This window comes from Channa argus, chromosome 12, assembly GCF_033026475.1.
Source record: "Channa argus isolate prfri chromosome 12, Channa argus male v1.0, whole genome shotgun sequence".
Classification (NCBI taxonomy): domain Eukaryota; kingdom Metazoa; phylum Chordata; class Actinopteri; order Anabantiformes; family Channidae; genus Channa; species Channa argus.
In genome coordinates, this window is record NC_090208.1 from 22,475,178 (window position 1) to 22,499,699 (window position 24,522).

At 40.0% G+C, this 24,522-nt stretch overlaps 1 protein-coding gene across 5 annotated transcripts in view; it reads right to left on the bottom strand.

The window, feature by feature from the left end:
• The window catches only part of nlgn2a (neuroligin 2a), a 175,262-nt gene that overhangs the window by 92,054 nt on the left and 58,686 nt on the right, over positions 1–24,522 (bottom strand). For 4 of the 5 annotated variants that reach the window (XM_067523854.1, XM_067523853.1, XM_067523852.1 and 1 more), the window contains one exon: positions 22,250–23,138. In XM_067523854.1, coding sequence (XP_067379955.1) covers positions 22,250–22,757 — 508 coding nt within the window. In that variant the 5' untranslated portion in view covers positions 22,758–23,138. Of the gene's footprint in view, positions 1–22,249; positions 23,139–24,522 lie in introns of those variants that run through there. The other variant, XM_067523856.1, reaches the window with a different exon arrangement.

A 24,522-nucleotide genomic window follows, 5' to 3' on the forward strand; every position in this document is an offset into this window, starting at 1 on the left:
TGTTGTTTTTGGTGTGTCTCATCAGAGCAGAAAATTTTCCTCGCCCTCTCAGAGTAACCTGCTGTTTGGCAAATTTCACGTCTTTTACTGAAAGTGATTTCTCTTTAACCAGTCTATAATAAAGACCTAATTTATGAAGTGTTACTTAGAGGACTTCCTTTTTGCCAGGTTCTCCCATCTCTGCAGAGAATTTTTGAAGCTCTGCTAGAGTGACAGTTGATTTCTTCCAAGACCAAGACCCTGCTTGTCTGGGTATTAGGTTTGTCTAGACAGCCAACAAAAGACTCCAGGTGGTTCTAAAAATTATATCATTTCTAAATTACTGTGCTCTTCCAGAGCTTTAGAAACTCTTTTATACAATAGCCCTGATCAATACCTCACCACACTGTTATTTTGGAGATCAAATACCCCTTTTCCACCACAAACTAAGTGGTACTTCTGTGCTGGTGCTACTGTATTAGAGGTTCAATGTTGGTTTAACTTGCAAGCTGGGGAAAGGCTGATCAATGTAAGATGTTAATGGTGTCCTGTGTCAGCCTGTCTTTCAGCTAGCGACTTAGCATTTATGCTGGTATTAATTACACTGCATTTACACAAAATAAATACATCAAATAAATGCTAGACTGATTTTTATCCCTACAACCAGTTTAACTGTCATTTTTATCCTAGATTTCAGTAGTTTTTGTTGATAAATTTAAAAAATATGTTTCAGATTGTCATTGATTTTAGACTAATAGGCCAATATTTCAACTTTATCCATTTGAAATTAAATCTACTATGTAGTTTGTTGTTACTAATTATACTATAATACTAATTGTTATATCCAAACTATTTGGTTTAACACACAGAATAAAGAACTTTGTAATGTAATCTTGATGTCATTTGAAATTTCCTATGCTGATTTTCCTATGCAATTTCACATTTATTGATGAACAGCCACATTCCCCAGACTGAGGCTGTAAACTGTTGTAATTTGGCTCATAAAAATGTGTAATGTATGTACAGTGCATATCCTCTTCCTGTACATGCATATCAGTACTTTGTTTCCCTCTTACCTTGTACTAGCCCGTGCACACAAAGTTATGTTTCTCTCCTATGCATACGAGTGAGTTTGCATTTGTGTGTAATAAATGTTTATGTGGATCCAGAGTAAGAATAAGAAGGTGTTGAGAAGCTCATTTAGGCAATGTGTGCCACTTCGGCCTGATGTATTAGGAAATATAACCTTGTTTGACAGCTTGTGAGTGAGCGTCGACTGATGGACGCTCAGTTGGAGCTGTGCAAAGGACTATGTATGTTTGTGATTGTGTATGGGAGAGAAAAGAGATGGGGACATTGTCACTGTCCTGGAGCTAAAGTATTGCAGCAGATTTGCAGTGAATAACTCAAAACGATTTGTGCACAAGCGTGTGTGTGTGTGTATGTGAGAGTGTGCGTAAAGGACAGCAGGTTGTGGATGTGTAACTAGGATGAGTGAGATGCGACGTCCTCTCTGAGAGTCACTCACCCACATATACATTTCACGCATTGTAAATAGATGTTCTAGTGTGTGTGTGGGTGTGTGTTACAGTAGTTAGACGTACAGACAATCAGACAGGCAAGCAGAGGTATTATACTGCCAATCTTCTGCTTCGTTATCACACCACTGCTCTCTCACTCACTGTTGTTGTGTGTGTGTGAGCAGCAAATGTGCAGGTCACAGATGAGTAGCCAAGATTAGTAAGTTGTGACTACGCTACAAACAGCTGTGAAGTCCACTTTTAGATGAATGGCACTTAAAATAGGATCCTGTATGCGCCTGTCCTTTCAGGTGATGTGCAATATTCACCCTTCAGCAATATTGTAAATGGTTTCATATAGTCATCATCAGTCAACCTGTCACAATTAGTTTCCTGCTGCTTGCGTTTCATTAGGTCTTAATTGAGTTCCCTCAATTGAATTGCGTGATTTGCCTGACTGTTTTTCAGACATTATTGCTAGAGTGAAATACAAAATATGTAGACCTAAATCCAGCTAAGCCACCACAAGATGCACAAGTGCTGATCACAGGTCATGATAACAGGATGAACAGCAGAAAAAACGGCATACTTATAAATGTGCATCTGACACATTATTATAGCATCTGTAGCCCGACTTTATATTTAATAGGCTAAATAATCCAACTTATTATTATTTACAAATATTTTTCAGATTTTCCATTTGCAGTTTAAAACATTGACATGACTTCAGTGAGAGTAAGGGGTCTTTAAATAATGCATAATAAGATAGATGTATAGATTGACTGTAATTCCACCATTCTATTGCTTCTAAATTAAATGGACCACACGCTGAGATTTTAAGGCAATTTTACAAGAAAAGAAAATACATCTTGCTTAAAACAATTATTTGTGGATTTTTTGTTGTAACAGGCATCAATAAATAGCAGACAGTCCCTTACTTGATGCACTTACAGGTTCAGAGATATCTGCAGGTAGCACCTGTATTTTAGATGGGTATTCATAGGAAAAGAATCTACCTCATTGTTAAGTTTTAACAGTCCCAAGATTTCAAGCCATCTGCTAAAATGTTTATGTCCACGACTTTATGGTTCTCCTTTGGGAATGTTTCGAGTTTTTAAGGCTTTATAGAGTTGACACAGATCACATTTTGGTGCTGATTTGCTTGCTGCACCAAAATGCTTGCTGCTTTGCTTTGGTCACATGTACATAATTATTCACCGCCTTTGCTTAATACTTTGTTAAAGCAACTTTAGCACCAATTACGGCCTCAGTCTTTTTGAGTATGATGCCACAAGCTTGGCCACCTATTTTTGGGTTTCTCCCATTCTTCTTTGCTGTACCTCTCAAGCTCCATCAGGTTGAATGGGGAGTGTCGGTGCAAAGCTATTTTCAGATATTTCCAGAGATGTCCAATCGGGTTCAAGTTCAAAGGTTGTCCCGTAGCCACTCCTTTGTTATCTTAGCTGTCTGTTTAGGGTCGTTGTCCTGTTTAAAGATGAACCGTCGTCCAAGTCTGAGGTCCAGAGCTCTCTGGAACAGGTTTTCATCAAGGATGTCTCTGTACATTGGTGCATTCATCTTTCCCTCAGTCCTGACTAGTCTCCCAGTTCCTGCTGCTGAAAAACATGCCCACAGCATGATGCTGCCACCACCATGCTTCACTGTAGGGATGGTATTGGCCAGATGGTGAGCCTCCAGATATGACACTTGGCATTCAGGCTAAAGAGTTTGATCTTTGTTTTTCATGTGCCTTTTACTGAGGAATGGTTTCTGTCTGGCCATCCTACCAAACAGGCCTGATTGGTGGAGTGCTACTGATGTGGTTGTTCTTCTGGAAGGTTCTCCGCTCTCCCCAGAGAAATGCTGGAGCTCTTTCAGAGTGACCATCAGGTTCTTGGTCACCTTCCTGACTAATGTTCAGGTGATTCCAAACTTCCATATATGGCTGATGTGGGCCACTGTGCTCATTGGGACCTTCAATGTTACAGAAATTTTTCTGTACGCTTTCCCAGATCTGTGCCTCGATACAATTCTGTCTCTGAGGTCTACAGACAATTCCTTGGACTTCATGGCTTGGTTTGTGCTCTGACATGCACTGTTAACTATGGGACCTCATATCGACAGGTGTATGCTTTTCCAAAACACGCGCAATGAACTGAATTTCCCACAGGTGGACCACAATCAAGTCTGAAGGATAATGAGCGTGGTGGTTAATGCTGCTGTTTGTAGACCACTAAATTTATTTTTCACTTGCACAATCTGGCAACTGTCTGATGCTTTGCTTTGCTTGCTTTGCAAGAACATAAAGTTTACTTGCACCAGGCAAGTGGGCAAGCATTAATGTCAAGCCCTGAACTGAACTGAACCCAGTACTGTGCATGTATTCTTCTACTCTTTCCAACCAAGTGATCGAGCTTACCTTCTGTGTCTGTTAAATAATAAGATTTTCTTTATGATGACTACAGGGACTTTTCTCTTTCCCACATGCCCATCTCACTAACTGCACACTAACCTTGCCTGTAGCAGCATTAGATGAAAAATAGGCTTTTTGGAAATTTCAAAGTTATAGGACAAAGACAGATGAGGCTGTCTTGATGCTGTCCCAGGCTGTTTGAGGCCATACCAGCTAGAAAATGAGCCAAGCACACAAAAGTTGAGCAGCCTAACAGGTCTACCAGAGGGCAACAAAAGCATCATAGCAGCTGAAAGGCTAGTTTTGATTTATCACTTTCTGTGGGCTTTTTCATGTGTTGCCTTACTGGACTTAAAGTTTTGGCTCTAAACAGTCGCTCTCTTTCACAACCAATTTTCCATTTTTGGGGGGAAGTTTTAAGAAGGAAAAATATAGTAAAGGGCTGCAATAGAGATGAAGCCGCAGTCAATTAAATCTACATATTTTAGAAGTGCTTGATGACTTGGGATTATGCTGCCCATCTCCTAATTTCCAGTGTTTGAATTATTTATTAGACAAGTGCAAACTCAGTTCTGCTTACTTTCCGCCCTTGTTTAGGCTTTAAGAAGTAGATGTGTTGTGGTTGAGCTGGTGTTGGCCTGCTTTAATCTCATTCTACATTCTTCTCTAGAGGGAAAATGCACATGAAAAAAAAATCAATTAAATCTGTTTGGAAGGTTCTCCCAATTTATTAGATTTGTTTATATCTGTTTACCACAAGGTTTCTTTCTGAGGCATCAACAGTCAGTCTAAACGACAGAAAAAACTGGCAGCCCTACCTACTGTTATGGAAGTATATTTGGAAAGCCAAAGAATAAAAATGGTTATAGAGGAGCTACATGTTGATATTAATAAGAGCTATCTTTTTGCAGCTCAGCATGTTTACCCAAAGGTCAAAATGACTGTTTGGGTAAACATGACTGTTAACGCCCGTAGTCTACCAGCACTGTGCTCCCCAGCACCACTACAGACACTGGCCATTTCTCTGTTACATATTTAGTCATGGTGTGGTTATGAGTAATTGACTCTTTTCTTTCTTTCTAGTCACTGTTTTTCTAATTTTTTGTCTTGCTTTTGTCTCTTTAAAGGTTTTTTTTTTTTTCATTTTAAGTTCTTCTTTAGTCATTGATCTCCCTCTGTTCTCTCTGGTAGTTTTTGCTCTCTTTCTGGACATCCCTCTGTCAGTCATTTTATCTTCTGTAATTGTGTCTCTTGGGGCAGTTGATAGAGTGGCCGCCTACTGACCATAGGGTTGGAAGTTCGCGCCCCACCCTTCCCAACCACGTGTCGAAGTGATCCGGGCAAGACACTGAGCCCCCAAAAGCCCATTCCCAATCCCCAGCTGCGCAGTGCTGGTACCAAGCCCCGGTAGCAATTGGGGGAGGTTGCATCAGGACGGGCATCTGGTGTAAAAACGGTGCCAAATCAACATGCGGATTAATGATCCGTTGTGGTGAACCCTGAATGTACAGGATTAGCCCAAAAGACCAAATAAATAAATAAATAAATCTCTTTTTAGTCCATTTGTGTGTCTGTTTAAACATATTTATAACACACTTTTTACAAGTGACCTCTTTGGCCCCTTGTCCTTTGTTGGTAGCAACATTCAGCAATTCATCCATGCATTCAGTCTGTTGTTCCTGGACCAGCTCATCTCTTGTCTATTGAAATCATTTTAGTTATTTGAAAGACACATTATGCTTTTAATTGCTATTCTGAGCATTTTAATTTCACTTCCTTCAAAGCCTGTAAAGCATAAAGAGGGAATGCTTTAGGTTTCCATCTGCTGCAGATACTACTAAAGATAGGATGAAATGTTGTAGTACAGTAATTAAAACAAGTAGAGCCACAAGGCATCTGTCACCCCATTAATAATAAACGAGCTGCTAATAGGTATTCAGGATGCATGTAAAATGTAAAACACTATATCAGCAACTCTAAACATCACTGGATATCTGACTTCTGGAGATCAAAGAAATGCTCCGCTCAAAGTGCACAATGCAGCCATGACGGAGTATTGACGCACTGGAAATGTGACGTACATGGGAACGTGCTATTAATATGCTTCTATTACAGTATACTCACGCTTAAACCTTAATGTTTAACCCAGTGATGCTGTTTATCTTAGAGTGTGTGGCCATTAAGGCTGTTGCTATGCTACAGATAAAAAAAAAAAAAAAAAAAACGATGAATGAGGCTAAGTAATGCCAATATATGCTAGCTGTGCTTTAATGTGAGATATTTCCAGTTAATAGAATATCTGTCAGCCAAACAACACAAAGTCAGAATGCCACATTGTTTGATTCAGTTGTCATCAAAATGTTTTGCACCTCACTTTTCTTTCGTTCTCTCCCTTTCATTTTTTTTCTACAATGTCTCTTTTACTTTCCTTCTATTTCCCTACTCCCTTTTCGCACACCGATTTTTCTCTCTTTGTCAACTCGCTCTCCATTTTCAGGCTCTCTGTGCCTCATTCTCCAGACTCATACTGAGAGCCTGAGAAATATTGATCCAACCAGTAAGAAAAGGAGGAAAAAAAGAGCAAAAAAGGATGGAGAGGGATGCTGACATAGGTTTTTCAAAATAATGTGTGTACAACAGAGACAAATAGAAATGTCTATGTATGTGGGAGGAGAGTATATAGTGAAAGAGAGGGAAGAAAGGGAAAGTGTGGCTGGAGGGGAGGTATTTTGAACGTCAGAGGAATCTGAGTTGTTTAGAGCGAGAGTAAAGAACAGGAAGAAAGAGAAGCAGGATGTATAAGAATTCATTTAAAGGAAAACAAGAGGTATAAAGAAAAAAGTGTAGAGATTCAAATTTGACAGGGAGAATGAGAATATGTGAAGCAGAGAAAACGAGAGAGGTAAACAGAGATGTAGAGAGTGGCAGGGAGGCAGATGGAGTGACATTTACGGAGTGATGAAGATCGAGTAGGCATGAAGGTTAAAGCCATTTTCTCCCCATGCAGCCAGACACACACACACACACAGGCTCATCGGTTCATGCGTTCATGCATACACTGCGTCGGCAAATGTGCTTTAGAGTTTAAACTCCGGTCTGAATGTGGATAATACACACTTTCTACAGATTTATTACAGGACTGTATCACTATACAGTCACCGTCTGCTGTAAATTCTGCTATTCTCAAGCAAGAATAATGGATATAATTAGAAACTGTGAGCTGCTGCATTAACTTTTCATGAGGTCACAGAATACAGAAAGGAAATCCAATAGTTACATTACTTTATATGTCAAGTTGAATCTCCAGAGAAAATACTGTGCACACTTTTTAATACAATATACACCTTGTTCAACGTACAGATTTATATGTGGTAGAGTATGAGTTTAAATGTATAAAAATAAAAAATAAAAAACTCACAATTTAAAATGGTAAATTATTCTGAAAAATGACAATGAGATATTTCTCTGTTTAAGCCAACTAGTGTAATGTGTATTTTTGTGTGCACAGAGCCAGTCGATTTCCACTGTCAATACCATGATTCTCTGTGCTTCAGATGACAGATTGCTGGAGAGGCTCTCACTCCATCTCCAAGAATACAATTTGTTTGTCAAAGCAGCGCCTGGCGTTTGTCACTTCATGTAAAAGATAAGGGGTAAGTTTGTAAAACACCTGTTTTTTAACCATTTTGACATTTGCAGTTTTGTCAGTGGAGCTGGGTGAGCTCTTCATTAGCCTAACCTTTGAAGAGCAGACTTTTTATGTTGTCTGACATATGGGGAAGGTGGAGGAGGTAAAGGGAAACAAGAAGAAAAAAAAAAAAAAACATGGCGGGAGGTTATGTTGAGTTATCAAAATGCCGACATGCTCAGCTACACTGTTGCCATTTCATGTAATATTTCATCTCTGAAAAAATCTCTGAGGTACATTGTCTCAACTCGCCTTTGTCCATGAAAAAACACAAAGGAACCAATCTGTGTTTGTGTCGCTGAACAGTAGTTCAAACTCCGGTTCTAGAATCTGCCATAAACAAAGGCTAGTTGGTGATCTGTGCAATAACCTTCCACTATGATCTAAGATCACCTTCACTGTGTACTTGTATTGAAACACCAAAGCAGTTTCCATCACATGTAACAAAGAGCTCCTCTCCCGTCCTTCTCCACTTAATCCTTTAACATACAATTATTCCAAAGGGGTCTCGTACTAAGAATCTCTTAGTTCTAAAATGTCAGTGATAAAGCGAAGGAACGGAAGGAAAATCGATCAAATTAAACTAAGTTCCTCTGGCTGTTGTACGTCTCTATGAATCAAAGTGAACTTTTGCTTTCATCTTACAGTTGGTGCATCTACTAAAATTGAAATCCACACAATCAAGCTGCAAAGCCTGGTGGTGGACAAACTGCCTTATCTTTATTTCTATCATAAAAATTTGAAATACTCTGCTGCAAGCTCGGGGAGGATGTGGCTGGCATTTTATACACTAAACAATTATGGAGATACTGTAATTCAAAAATCCTCACTGGTAATGCTGATTAAAGTGAGACCATGCAATGTTTGCTGAACAGTGATAACATCCAAAAACTGCACATGGCTCATGGCACGTCTCATTTTATTCTTTTTAGTCAGCAAATTTCAATGCATCAACAACTGAGAACGGACTACAAATACAATTGTTTCTTTGTGATGTATAGTGTTTGCTTTACATGTTCAATAAAAACAACTGAATTTTCATAAGATAAAAAAGAAGTGACAGTCATGAGTCAAAGAATGTACTCAATAACAGCACAGCAGTATACTGTATATTTAAAGTTACCTCACATTAGCCACTAGAGGCCAGTGGTCACATCAGACCAAGAAAAGTACCAGCAGCCAAAACCCACAAAACTCAGGTTTATTGCTCAATAATTTAGTGTTTTATGGGTAAAAAATTATTATTTTTTTCTTTATATTGTTATATATTGTCATTTTAAATATATATTATGGCCACACAGTAGGCTGCAGACTATTTGATGCTGTCAGCTAAATGTGTAAAATGTAAAAGACAATGTCCTTCATATTATTATCAGTTTTTTTAATAATCAGTTTCTCACTCAACATGGGCACATGGGTCAGTGCATACAGCAGAAGCTGAATCTTTTGTAGGCTGCACTGAGGATGCACACAATGAAGGAAGGCACAAAGCCTGTTTGGGCCCGACTTTTGCCACCCTCCACTCCTCTGTCTATACCCATCTCCTCCTGCCATGGGGGGCCTTGTATGGTGCTTATAGCAACACAGGCTGCAGCACTGGGACATTACTAAACAGTGAGTGGATGAGGCACAGCTCCTAATGCTGACAGAGTGGGACACTTAGGGAGTGCCAAGACGAAGCAAGAGGGGTAATTTCGGTCAAAAGGCCCAGCAGGAACTCCAAACTGCAGACACATGCGCATTTACTGCCTCTTTTTACCATTCTTTATATCTTTTCACTTTTCATCCGTTCCTACCCTTATGTATGCAAGCTCTGCGTTTACCACTAAAGGAAAATCCCATTCCTATTACAGCTTTCCATCTCTAGTAATTTGTGCCTCTATTGGTTTTTAACATGGGATCACAATGCTGTTACAACTCAAATGTAAAGATGAAGAAGACCCCTGGGAAATAAGGCAAAGTCAGCAGCAGTAATATAACGTGATGCATGTTGTGTTAATGCCTTTGGACAGTTAAACTGCCAACTCTCACAAGCCACCTCATCTGCCCATGCTACATCACAGCAAAACACCTAGTGTTGTGTCACCTAGAGAGTAAAGCTGAAGCTGCTGCATTTACTGTGGAGTCGAGTGGGAGCTAGCTCAGTAAACTCTGTGGAAAGATTCTAGATTGGACATTTACATAATAACATAATCTTGATTAACCATAAAAAGTTTCACAGAACTAGCATATAAATGAAAAAGTTGGGGGTTCAAGGCTAGTCTGAAATATGTTGCAGGTAAATAAAAGGCTAAAAGGACTTGAGAATGAGGGATCGGGCAATAAAGACAGGTTAAGGAGCAAGGCTAAAGTCAAGTCCATAAGTCGTTTACCACTTCAGAGTCACCAGGAATGTCAGCATGTGTGGCAGCTGGTATCATGTTTCTGGCAGTGGCTTGGCAAACAATTAAAGCCGATGGATATATGTGGATTCAAATGTCTACTAGGTGTGACCAGTTCAACAAAACCATATATTAACTGAGTCCTGTAGAAGCGACCACCACCTCACTTGGTTGTGCATGTTTATAGACTAGGTTCTGTGATGCTGTCCATGGTGCTGAAATCAGTGGGCAGTAATGCTGTTGTATCCCGTCATTGCCAATTATGTTTGTGGCTTTTTTCAGCATATAAACATAAAGCATAGGGAAAGTGGCTGTCTGATTGCCTGACTGACTGCACCTTGCTCGATTATTAATTCTGTTATATTTTATAAATTTCTTGAAAGCTGACTTAACTTTTATGGGACATAAAGTGTTAGTTTGAAATATTTCACTATTATTCAAAGTAGCTTTATCGGTTCTACAGATCAATAAAAGAGCAGCATAGAAAATGGGAGTCCATGCCTGATATCTCAAACGGCGGCTGAAGCTCAGGTGGTAGGGCAGTTGTCCACAGACCACAGGGTCAGTGGTTCGATTTCTGGTCCCTCCTGGCTATGTGTCGAAATGTCCTTGGGCATGACACTAAACCCCAAGTTGCTCCCGGTGAGGCGGGTGAGCACCTTGCATGGCAGCTGCTGCCATCGGTTTGTGAGTGTGTGTGTGAATGGGTAAATGAGAAGCAACATTGTAAAGCGCTTCGGATAAAAGCGCTTTATAAGCAGCCATTTATCCACACCTCTATTGAGGTGGGGGATTTTCCACTTAGCCTAGATGGTTTCATTCACTGCTTTCTTAAACCATCTACACCTTTTTCCAAATATGGTTTGGATCTATTGTGGGGGTACAAGGGGTTGTATGAACCATGATCATTAAATCCTAACAATAACACCCTGGAGGTTAAATTCAGGCTACCTAACAAACTTTCCTCAGACTGAAGAAGCTACTTGCACAAATAGTGAAATGTTTTAATAAAACATGACACCATAACACAAAATAACAAAACTGGAGTCTATTTTTGCCTGATTGGCTGTAATAGTCCAGTCAATGTTAAATTTAGCACATCACCTTCTCTGTAGTTTATTGTTTACAGATTATTACATCCTTTCCTTTTATTAAGATGTGATCATCCTGCATATCACTTTACATATGCGACATCACGTGTTTATGTGTGATCTTGACACATTAGCATATCATACATGCATCTATCAGCATGGGATAAACTTAACCTTGAGTCCTTAGTTCTCAGTGTCAGTTTGAACCCATCAGCTGCTCTAGTAGCTGATGAATATCCAAACACTAATGCATTGACTTTCTCCTACGTGAACATATCAGGACACTTGTTTTAGCAGAGGAGGAGGCTTTACCTCTCGATAACCTCATGCTCTTTTTATCTATCCATTCATCCTTCCTTTCGTTCAATCGAGCTCTTTTCTCTCTTATTCTCTCTGCTCTCACCATTCAGTGTTGTGGGAGGCGCTGAGAGCAGCAGGACCTGGCAAGAGGTGGGAGTGTGTGCATGTGAGCATGTGTGTGTTTCCGCATGTCTGTGCAGAAGGGCTAATTTGCATTCACCGCCACTGGCCCCCTCAGCTTTAGAAGCCCTGAAGAGATGGTCCTTTGAGTTGCATTAAAAGAGATAGTGTGTGTGTGTGTGTGTGTGTGTGTGTGTGTGCGTGCCTGAGCAAAAAAACAAAATAGAAGCTGATTGGAGGTGGGTAAAGTGTGGGAAAAAGCAGCATACCTCATAAAGCACAGAAAGAAGTGAATATATCTGCATGTGTGTCTTTTTCTGTTTGTGTGTCTGCATGCATGTGCATCTTCTGTAACCAAGCTGTGAGGCGAGCTATAGCCATCATTAATTCCAAGACAGCTGAATTCTGCTTTTTGCTGTGTGCCTTAGAGGTTACCAGGCCCTTTGAACTTCCTATATCTTATTTCTCAAGGTTACTTTAACAACAAGCCTATGTGTAGTTTGAGAACACAGACTGTTTTCAGTTTCTATTGACAAAGGAAACAAAGGTAGATCAGATACTGTGAAAGGTCCAGGCTGTTATCCATTATAAACAAGCTGCAATGCAGTTCTTCCACTGAAGTGAAAAGAGTTTTTATTCAGTATAAATGAGAAACAATATTCTCATTTAAACATAGAAATAAAATAATAATTTCAACTCCGCTAAACGTCTTCTACACATAGTATGATAAACCTGAATCCTGGACACGCTGTGATAGAAAAATACCACACCAAGTGTGTACAAATACTAATGCAATGTACCACAAAAATGATCCCAATCAATCACCAGCTATCAAATATCACTTCTAGCTATTAAACAGAAACATACAGTGATGGTCAAAGCACCTGAATAGTGGTTAGTTATATTTAAAGCTGCCACTTATTACATTCTGCATGCTCACTTTATAAGAAACATCATGGAGGTCATGTTAGATTTAAGAAGCGCTACAGAGTTTTTGTTGTTTCTGGTAGGAAAAATATCAGTAATGAGAATTCAAATAAAGCTGTGAATATGCAGAAATGGTCCACATATATGTTTTATAAAAATGTTATGTTTTGCTGAGAAGGGAAGTAGAACCAACAGAATCAATCAAAATTCCTGAGTAAGAGGCACTGCACATAAATTAGACATGGCAGAAAAAACAAACCACTGGTCAGCAAAGAACAGCGGCTGATGATAAAGGTAATATGAGTAATACATAAGCAGAAATAAATAGGACATACAACAAGATGTAAACAAGACACGGATCCAATAATACCCACTGCCAACCCAACAAAGGACTTCATCAGTAACCCAGAAGAACATACATTTCACCTGAGAAGAGAAGACTAAACTGAGAAACCCCCACATATAACAAATGTAGAAGGGTTTCATAAAATCCTTGAAAACTGTATCAGAACTAAATGATAGCAATTGTGTTCTGCAAATGTGTTGCAGAATTACAGGAGCTATTGCAAACAAGGGATTTGAAACCAAATATATAAGTTTGGATCATCTGATACAAAAAATTCGAACCCCGTCTAATGTGTAAATGTTTCAACACATTTCCACTTTAAAGAAAAGTATTTTTGGCTGGAAGCCTTGGCCAGAACCCATTTTAGGAGATCAACACCACCTGTGGATGGAAGTTTATTTTTAATTGAAAATGAAACTGAGAGGACAAAGTACATCAGACTTTATCAAATCCTATTACATGTACCTTATCAATCCCCCGAGTTAAATCAGTTGATATCCCAGATTGTGCTGGAATGTTTCTACAGAAGCCAAGCCAAAAGAACATGGATAGTCAAAGCCTAAGAGCTTATTATTTAAGTACTGTTGTAAACTCTATTCACTCTCTTGAGGCTAAAAAGATCATTTAAATGGACTGTCTACAGCTAAATCCTATTTCTGCCTTCATTGCTCATCCAAAGCATATGGTGATAACTAGGAGCTGTGAGAATTTCAGGCAGGAGGTGAAGAATATGCCTAGGAGAGAAAGAAAGGAGGGGGGGGAGGAGGCCAGAGAGGCAAAATGGCGGGAATGCAAAGGGAAGGAGCGGATAGATGAAAAGGGCTGCGATGCACGATGAGGAGAGATAATAAGAGCTGAATAACTACAGGCTACATCCACTGTTGAACAGGGCTTTATGTCTGCACTCACACACGTGTTAACCCTGCCTGGTAAGATTTTTGCATTGCACATGGATACCGAGGGCAGAGGGTGTTCCACTATCAATCTGTATCACTAAGTAAGGCCACTGCTTAGACTTAAGTAGTTCTGCATCATTGATTTACAAATGACAGGAAGAGAGGGAAAGAAAGATGAGACAAAGTCACGAAGGCTGATCAAACTCATGACCCATATGAATGCAACACAATGCACAGTAACAGTACAGAGATCATCAGGATCACGTGATGTGCACACACATATGAACACACACCGACTGATATAAAAAAAACACCTATGAATACATTCTCTCTTGAACACACACACACACGTACACACTCCCTCCTCACATTCCCACTCTCTCTCCATCCCTCTGGCTTACAGGCTATAAATAGCTAGAACTGAGCCCCTGCTAATTCCTTCATTCAGAGTCTAGTGGGAAGGCAAAATGCACACGGCCTGTGATGCATGCCCTGACAGGATGATACAGGAAGTGGCGAATGGTTGCCAAGACAACCCCTTTGCCCCATTTCACCCTCTCTTGGAGTCTTCCATCTATATCTTGCACTCCTTGAGCCTCCCTCCTTTATCACCTCGTAGAAACTGTTTCTTTGGATATGAAAGATTTCATTAATAGCCGATACATTTGTATTATTTTGTTTGTTCGGCTGAGTTTGTTGCACAGTATTATTACATAACATTTGGGAGCCACAATTCAGTGTGCAGAAACTTGCTACCTTCTCCTAGGATCAGGAAATCACCAGTGGTGTAGTCAGCTTTCGAGTAGTGGGCAGAAATGCGATAATAGCGCACAACAGCTCCAAAGAAATTCATCTCGGCTGAATTGCTGACCACCTCGAATGACACGAGCAACACACTTTAATGGAGCAAAAGCCTCGTCCAAGACTCAGATTTCACAAGTTTTTAAAACCACATCCAATTATAAAATTGGGCTGCATCCCACACACCAGGAGACATTTCACAGATAATCTGCTCTTAAAAGCTCGCTCTTCCTCTTTCACACTCGTAGACAAACACTTGCTGCCTTTCTGAAACAGGATCTCCAAAAACTCCGCTCTTTGTCTGTACAGATTTGTCCTGTAAGATATGTTAGTGTGAGTGGTGCCGGACACATTTCTAATATCCTTTCCTCCACTTCAACAGTCCATCAATCCTTCAGGCTACACCAGCTTAGCAGTCAGCAATTTAGAAAATCCTTTCCTCAGCTCATGTCTCACATTGGAAATTGTCGGTTTGTGCTGAAAGGAGCGATTTTACCTTTAAACACAGATAGATTTTGTCATCCCTAGGGAACTGTCTTTACATATTTACTGACACGTTGAATGCTTTCTGTCTCAAGATAAAACTCAACAATCTTGTGTTTTTTTTTCCTGCATCTAATGTATCAAAGCGAAATTAATACCTTAGAGTATATCCTTAGGTACTACATCAAAGGCAACTAGATTTGCTGTTTTAGTCTTGAAGATGTTTTTGCCACTCATCCAAGATGCTTCATCAATTCCCAGGGGTGTATGTAATCTGATTATCTTGGCTTAACATCAAGTCAGTTATATGTCATACTTACTCCTCAAGCCTGCCTGTCACCAATAAAAATGCTTGACAATGACCAAGCAAACATGATTCTATATTCTAGAATCATGTCATGTCATTAGAACTGGTACCTTACACTGATACTGTATATACACATTTCTGTCCATCATATTGAGCTACAATAATTCAACAAATCAACAATTTCATAAAAGGCTATCTACAGGTTTCTAAGAGAAAAATGAATGTTTTACACAGTATAAGACCTTTGTGCTATCTGGATTTGGAGGCTAATTTAAGATGCTAAAACTAAATGAAAGCAGTTCACTTTGACATAGAATGGAAGCTATGGAAATTGCTTCGATAAAGCGCATGTGATTATCACAAATCATGTTTGGCATAATGCATATGTAAAGCACAGGCCAATTACTAAAGACAGTAAAAAGACATTTAATGGGCAATTTCATTGGTTTAGTATGAGAAGTATTAAACTTACATCTACACTTTCAATAAAAAAATATCAGTCCTTAACTGGATGAAGGACTGAATGAAGGATGAAGGATTTTTCAGTTCAGATGACATAATCTAGTTGTTTGTTTGATTGGGTTTCAGCTGAAGGATATATCTATCTATATCTATATATATAAAGATATAGATAGATAGATAGATAGATAGATAGATAGATATAGAGAGAGACATATATATGCATGTATGCATATGAATGTATATACTGTATGAGGCAAAGATGGAGAAAACCAGTAGAATTACCATTGAAACTTGTAGCATACACAAATAAGCCACAACATTAATACCACCAGGGGGTTTTAATATAAAAATATTATATGGCTTTATACAGTATATTATGAGCTAATCAATGCTACGTATCAATATTTTAACCACCTGTCAGCACATAAAGTGACAATAATGATCTTTGCCGCTTATTTTTTATTAATTACTGCACATCGTTTGCTGTTATTACCATAAATCTTATTGTGCAAATACAGTTTTTTTTTTAGGCATAGAGTATACTCACCCTTTTACTCGAGTATCGAGTTTGTGTACTCTACTACCTCCTGTACACAGTGTATCACATTCTGCTGTTTATGAGGCTGTGTAGCTTATGGTGGTAATGTTGTGGTTGACAGGTGTATATTTCTACTGTGGGTTTAAGGTAATGATGAGACTGATTTGCCATTTCTATTTATTCAGCCTGACACTGTGCTCATTTTAGTCCATGCATTTGTTGTAAGAATAGAGTTTTGTGACATAAGAGTGCTAACATTTAGTGGACAGTAACATATCCTACCTAACGAAGGCATTTTAATAGTCGAGGTGTAACCCACAATACTTGGTGGGAGCGGTTAATATTTTTCATAGGTTTTCATCAGTTTTTAACGAGTAACATTCTGGACACTGTAGCTGTCAGCGTCCTCTTCCAGATACTGGAGAATCCTAGAGGGATCAAAGGAAAATTTCAAAGTAAATGACTGGCCCTGACTGATCTGATTCTCTCCTCACCCTTGTCACTTCCCAGAGTAAGACAAAGCCTTTGCCCGATCAGGCCAGTCTCTGTTGGCTCCCCTCTGCCTCTGGATAAAGCGCAGAGCAAAGAGGAGCAGACTGAACAAAAGAGAGGCAGAGGCGGCGAGGTGAAACATGAGAGGAGGTGCAAAAGCAAAAGATGGACTCTGTCAGATTTGGTTTGTAAAAGCTAGACCACAGGCTGGACAGGGCCTTGTGTTCTGACCTCTATTTTCCATAAAATGACAACTACCTAGAGATGCCTTATTTCAGCTCTGACTCTGCTCCTCACTGTGTCCTTGTCTTTTTATTAAAGACTATGTTTTTTCTACCTCAGTTCTGGAGAGCATGCTTACATCAAAGAAAACTCTCGGGTCTGTGATGAAGCGTGCGTGCATGTGTGTGTGTGTGTGTGTGTGTGTGTGTGTGTGTGTGTGTGTGTGTGTGTGTGTGTGTGTGTGTGTGTGTGTGTGTGTGTGTGTGTGTGTGTGTGTGTGAAAATTGCACGAGCTTAAGGCACGAATACTGTATGTAACAGCCATTGCTCATTGTAGGGGAAGTGCATTGTGCTCGCAGAAAGACGGTGATCTATTTTTCCCCATCACTCTGTTTTTTCCCTATTTTGTTATTTAGATGGTATCAAGTGGGGCTGGCAAGAGGAAGATACATAAAGAAATAGATGGAGCAGAATAATCAAGGTTTTTTCTGGCTTCAGATGCAATATATATCATATTTCCACTGCTCCAAGCTGGCACCCCATGTCTCTCTCTGTCTCTCTCTCTCTTTCAATTATTTATCTGTTTGTTTTTACCTCTTTTATTTATTCATCTCTAGTGATGCCGATGTGGCAGCGCAGTCCTCGCTTGGCCCATGCATTATTGTGTTAGTATCGAACTCGTATTGATGAATCTCCTCAGAAAATTGAAAAATTGCAGAATGAGGAGATGTGGGAGTTTGAGTTTGATGCATGGAGATAGATGAAGTATCGTACGGAATAATTTATAAGCCTCCAAGCTGAACCCAACAAGCAACGCTGACAACGCTGAGGTTAGTGGTTCAAATCTCTGGGGATTATCTGGCAAAACCAATGTTAAGTAACACTAATTGCCAAGAACTAGCAGCTTAAAAGGCATTTTGTACTCTTTAGCAGGGTTAAACTCCAGCCTACCACCACAAATGATACAGAAAACTATTTCCCTTTAGGAAATCATGTGTCTTGAGTTTGCTTTCCTTGTTGGTAATTAACCAGTGTAACATATGGAGCCAATAGGGTTAAAGTCTTTAATAAGCAACAGACAATGTGTGTTAAAGTAGTAAAATATCAAGTTAATGGGTTGAAATGAGGGACTGATTATTGTGTTTGGAAATGGATCACAGTTACGAGTGTGCACAACTGATAATCAAGTTAAATAACAAGTACACAGTCTATCATGTACAGGAGCTGGTACAGACACTGATAGAAACTAACCTGTTTCTGCTAACAATGGCTACCCAGTTTCTCCATCACAAGTTTAGGAGATTATGTGTGTGGGTAATCATCTACAGTGAGCTTCTATTTGTGGGGTGCTGAGTCCAGCTACTCTGACTTATTCACCGTGAAGCCATGCTCTTTGTAACGGCTGCCGACTGCTGAGAGAAGCATGTGGGTTGTCTGTGGGCCTCGGGCAGCAATGTATCGGTCCTTTACTCCTTTTCCATCATCCATCGATCCGGTGCGACTATGCAGGAACCAGATGAAAACCTCTCGCTATGATTTATGGGATGTGATCTCCATGGGAACTGGTTGAGCCACTCCCTTCTTGTGTTTGGTAATGGAGCAAACAGCTGGAGGGTAAAACAAGTTCCCCTTGGTCCTTGGTCCTGATATGGTTTAATATTGATGGTCAGAGAACAGAGCTTTGTTTATAGTAAACACTTCACATTATAGTGCTTTTCCAATGACCATTAATTGACTTCAATAGAGGTGCTAGAAAAGAAAAGCCAGGTCTACCTGTCATTTTTACTACTTCATAACAGCAACAGTATACGGTCTACTTGCATTTGTAAAGTGTAAAAATGTGTCTAGTTTAGTATCATTTCAATGACCATCCTTGACTGAGTCTGAAAAATGTGAAGAGTTGATGTTTCAGTTGTTTCATTTCATGGTTTCCAAATTATTAGAATATCAGAAACACGTGCCATGGAATTAATGAAAAAAAATGACAACACATTGCGAGCTTTACAACTTGCTAAGTACTTAAGTATGAATTAAGGAGCAATGAGTTGGTGCCAAATGTTAGTGTATCTGTTTATCTATAAACAAACACACACATTCATGTCAGTGTCCTACTTTCTTCCATTTGCACTGATGGCAGCATTAAGAAGTAATTCTGCAGGATTAATCCACTTAAAATTGGAGGTTTTTTTAAGGATTCGGTCTTAAGAGTGCCCTAAAAAGGATACAAGTAACAGGCCTCAGGAGACTCACAGATGCAGTGTTCAGACGTAAAATAGATACAAGTGAAATGAGAGATGGTCACTGTGTAAAAGTGCGATAACAAAAGCATATTTAACATTGTGGCTTTTTGCGTGATGGCAAAGTGGGCTGCCACCTCCAATGAACAAGTGACGGCTGTTTCCTGCCCCAGTTCCCTTCCCCCCTCCCAGTTTTTATCTTTACCTCCTGCTCTCTTCTTGTTCACCCTCCTCTTCTTTCCTCTCCGGCTGCAGTGCTATAAAAATGACTTAAAATCAATGCAAAAGGAGAAGCAGTGGAAAGGATGAGCATGAGCCCATGGGGCTGCTACAGAGTGCTGAGGCTAGCAATGTCATGCCTGACTTGACCACCATAAATATACTAGCAATGATGATGAAGGATGAGGAATGAAAGACTTCATATGTTTCCTGCTTTTGGTTTTGAAAATACATCAGGACATGTACCGTATATTAATTATAGATATATGCAATCTCAGAATATTAGTTAGAATGACAATCTTTGTGTATTACCCGGACAGTGTTACAATGCTGATGTTTCATGATGATGAATGAAGTACTTTACACCTGTGTAACATAACCAGAAAGTCCACAGACCGAGCAAGTCGCCGAGACCATATGTATGTGTGTGTTGCATTTCCACAAAGTCGTACATCAATGAAAGGTGTAGGAAGTAGAGGCAAGTCATGTGACACTGTGAAATGACTCAAGATCTGATGTAGTTTCCTAAAGCAGGTGTGCGTGAAGAGCAGCTATAAGTGGCAGTAACAGGCTTGTTGACGGCTGAGGATGCATCGTTCGAGAGGAGAAGCAGAAGTGAGAGTGTTGAGCTGTGAGAGACTTAAATTCAAATCCAGTCAACTCATGATAGTGCTGAAAGTGAGACCGTAATATGTTAGAGCCTGTCACTTTACTGACACACACTAATAATCAGTAAAAAAAAAAACACAGATTAATACAAACATACATACACTGTAGTCACAAACGCTAAAAGCTGATGATGAGCTATTTCTTTCCAATTTGTGATTCTGCATCTGTCTCCATGTGCTTTTATTAAAAAAACAACTTTATTCACAGTCATCATAAAGTGTCTTTGGAAAGATCTTTACTTGTCTGAGGTAAAATCACGGGTATATGTTTGTATGTATGTATGTATGTATGTATGTATGTATGCATGAATGTATATATAAATAAGTATGTATGTGATAAATAAATAAGTAAAACCTGCCAAGATGATTTTTACAGCCCGTTCCTCTGTGAAAGGTACCGGCTTTGGACAGCTTATATTAGAGCTATACAACAGAAATGAAAAGACAAATGTGAAACACATCTTATACCCTAGGCAAGAAGGGAGAGAGGGAGGGAGAGAGAGAGAGAGAGACATAGAGAGAGAGAGAGAGCGAGAGAGAGAGAGAGAGTGAGAGAGAGAGGGAGGGAGGGGGGACGATGGAAGTCTCTACTCTTTATATCACACCTGCCGACAAAATGGAAATATTTCTCTTTTATTACTCACACACCTAATACTGCCCAGGCAGACAAAAAACGTCTACAGTATGATCTGAGTAGAGAGAAGTGGGTTCTTGATGCTTAGAAAAGTAAGAAAAGTCAGATATCACCTAATCCTTTTCTTGTAAAGCACCTTCCGTCCTGGCCATTGCCCTCGTGCTTTATAACACCTTAAATGTGATATACTGTACATACTGAAGGGTAATTGAAAAATTCTTTGACCCTCCATGGAATATTTTGAATATTGGTTCTTTTCCCACACACAGCACATCCTAAAACGCCAGAATCATATATAATATATACAGGTTGGGTTTGAAATTAGTGCAGCCTCACATAAGAATGAAAATATTGATTTTTATAAATCAAATACACTTCCCTAGGCTCTTCTGCCATCGGGTTGGTCCTAACTGACCATTCGCTAAACCCCTCCCCTGACCGCAATTGCACATCACAGCTGAGCAAGTAAGTGTCAGATGGCATGGGAGGCCTGTCAAGTTTTAGATTCCTTCAATAGGTTGAAGCAATGTGTATGGGGACAGTAGTAAGACAGATGCTCACACTAAAAAAAGTTTATTTTTTAATACATCTAAGAGCATAAATACAAGTGCACACAATAAATCATGTCGGATTTTCTAGCTTGTTAACTGGAGCAGTAATTTAAAGAGACCATGTTATGCACATTGTTTTTCTTATGGGGTTCTACTGAAACAATTTTGAACAATTTACAACCATAAAAGTGCTTATTGTTATTATAATGGGTCTCTGAGTATTTGTACTTCTTCACACCTGTATGATAATTTTCATTTTAGCTGTTTTAAGCCCCCCCAAGACCATGAGTCTGCTCTGATTGGATTGGCCAGTTTTGCAAAAGGGTGGGCCAAGCAGAGAGGTGAGCAATTGATGTCGTGTGAGAGAGGGTGGGCGTGACTAGGTATGTAGTGGATGAGCAAACCCAAATCTAAGATCCATTTATGTAGTGATGATGTTTGTACATAGGCCTGACACAACATTTAAGAAAGGAGTTTACGAAACTGCAATATGGACACTTATATTCCCATTTACCGTTAAAAGCCCAACTAAACTCAGCATCTGTTAAAGTGAACAATTTTTAAACCATCAGTCACCAATCCTATAGGGAGTTTTCTCTGTGCTCATTTGAACAATTAAACCCTCAGTTTGAACATTTAAAAGCATAAATCTCACTCATCCTTAGTGTAAATTGTATGGAAATTATATTTTTCCTTATCATACTTTCAGGATTAGAGCTAATTAACAAGCTGTTGGAATACAACATTACTGCATTTGTATTATGTTACGTTTTCTAAAAGTTCTCTTAAATCGTAGGTGTTTGCAGACATGAATTTTTAGTGGTGTTAGATGATTACAGCATGTATCTGTGTGAGAGCAGAAAGCTTGACAGGCACAGCAACAGTAACCGAAGGGGACAGGCTTAGCGAACAGTGAACAACCTGTTTTCACTCCCACCCTCCACCAATCCCTTTATCTAATACTGTCCACTCACCATCCTCCGTGGGCACGTAGACATTGAGGTAGAGACAGTCCTCGCTCTGGTTCTGGATGTAACCCGCTGCCACATCCAGGTTGTCTGTGAACCACACTGGCAGCATTATCTCTGGCAGGACTCCATGGACATTCTGAGGGCACACTGGAGCAAACTGGGTGGCATTGCGGATCTCCTGCCAGGATCCTGGGGCTTCAGGGGGCTGAAAGCGGCGGTCGCCTATGGGTGCCGTGGCATAGGGGACACCCAGGTACTGTTCAACAGGGCCCAGGATCTCATTGTTTAAGTCTTTCTTGATGCCTCGAAGCTTCCCATAGTTGGTGGTGACTATGGGGTGTTTGGAAGGGTCCATTTTCTGGCTCGAGGCCAGGCTGAAGAGCAGAATGAGGCCCAGGGCACCCATCAGGCACCAGTCTGTTACAAGGGTAAGGGGGCGTGTCCTGGAAAACAAACCCTGCCGACTCTGTTTACTCAGAGGAAATGGGAAGGGGTACATGACTGGATTCATACTGTTCTGCCACCTGCTTCTAGTCTGTTTTGCAGTTACGTCTGCCTTTATATCAATGTTGATTATAGCAAGCAGTCAGGAAGCTAAAGCATCAGATAAAGATTTACAGAACAAAAGCAGGCAGAGCTTTTCTGGATGTTTGATCAAGACCAGGAGAGCTGAGTGAAGGGGAGATGGAGGGCAAAGCAGTTGTTGAGGGAAAGAAGGGTCCTCAGGGTGCTGGAGAAGGAGGTCAGACCTCAGCGTGGGTGCCAGGTCAGTGCTGATTCTGAGCGATGGCTATCCAAAACTCTTCCTTAGCTATGGATCTGTTACGTTCCATCCCTACTGGCCTTCTGTTATCCAGATAATTTTTACTGATGTTCGCACAGCCACTGGATTCTGCAGAATGAGACAGAAAAGTACATTTTAAAGATCACAGTGATACACAGAGAGATAAACAGAAAGAGAGAGATGTTCGGGTGGCGCGGGACAACTGACATTACATTTTAACTGAAACAGAAACATATTCCATTGACTGTTGTCAGTGCAACATTTTCCCTTCAACTGTTGCCGAGACAAAACTACATCCTGAAATGAAAGCAGCGGAAATAAAAATCATACAAAATTTAGAGTCAGTATTGTTGAGATCAAGTCAATTGCTTTCATTTTGGGAACATTTTATGTGGTGATCAGCGTCTTTCGCTTCACTTCATTATATCGCAAGTTGAAAAATGCAGCTCTGCAACACGTACCAAATGGAACTCAGACAAACCTTTTTGTTTCATAATCTGTCTCTAGAGTATGTTGACTGCTACACCACGACTACGAATATGTTGATATTGCGACACACGCGCTACAAAATGGGACTTTTTGATTGGAGTCATCCTGTTCTGGTCTGACCTGCATGAGGACACACACCAAATCCCTCCTGGTGAAGTGCGTTCATCCTGCCAGTTTACTCATCCGACATGCACACATCTCTGCAGTAATGTAGTGCAGCTAACATAGCCAGGCCATCTAACAGTCATGTGACAACACTGACAACAAATGCCTCAATATTACTGGTCATTTTTTTTTTTTAAAGGCTTGATCGATTTTTTTTTTTTAAGGCTTGACAGTACAGTAGACATTGTGGCTGAGGAGCAGAGCCTGGAGATTAGGGTGGGCCTTTTTACTGCCCAGTAAGGTCAAAGGTCAATAATACACGCCTGTAAGCAGCTTATAACAGCCTTTCTGGCTACATGCAGAGTACAAAGATGCACGCATGGCCACAGTAAGCCTTAATTGACCCACACATGAATGAGTGCCCACACACTGTACAGTCATTCATGTAATCTGCTGCACAAATGTGCAAATCCTCCCGTAAAAGACCCAGAGTAAGGAATGCAGGAGGCATGGACGAGATTACAGCATCATAACATTGTTGGCTGATGTTACGTAACTGTACAGAGCACTGGTCTTAGCAGTAATGAAATCTGAAAAAAAAAAGAAATATCCTTTATTTGCTCACACACACACACACACACACACACAGGCTTACTTCAGTCTTATCTGATTTTTAAAATCTCCCTTTACCTCAGCTTCTCTCTCACACTTTCTTTTGCTTTATCACCATGCCATAATTGTCCCATATAAAGTCATCATTAACTCTGCCTGCAAAAAGCACTTGGATTTTTGTTGTGCCCTCCTATGCCACCCCCCCCCCACACACACACACCCACTGCCAATAAAGCCATCTGAATTTGAAAGTATGGGAGTTGAGTCTCTTCAGGGACGACGACAG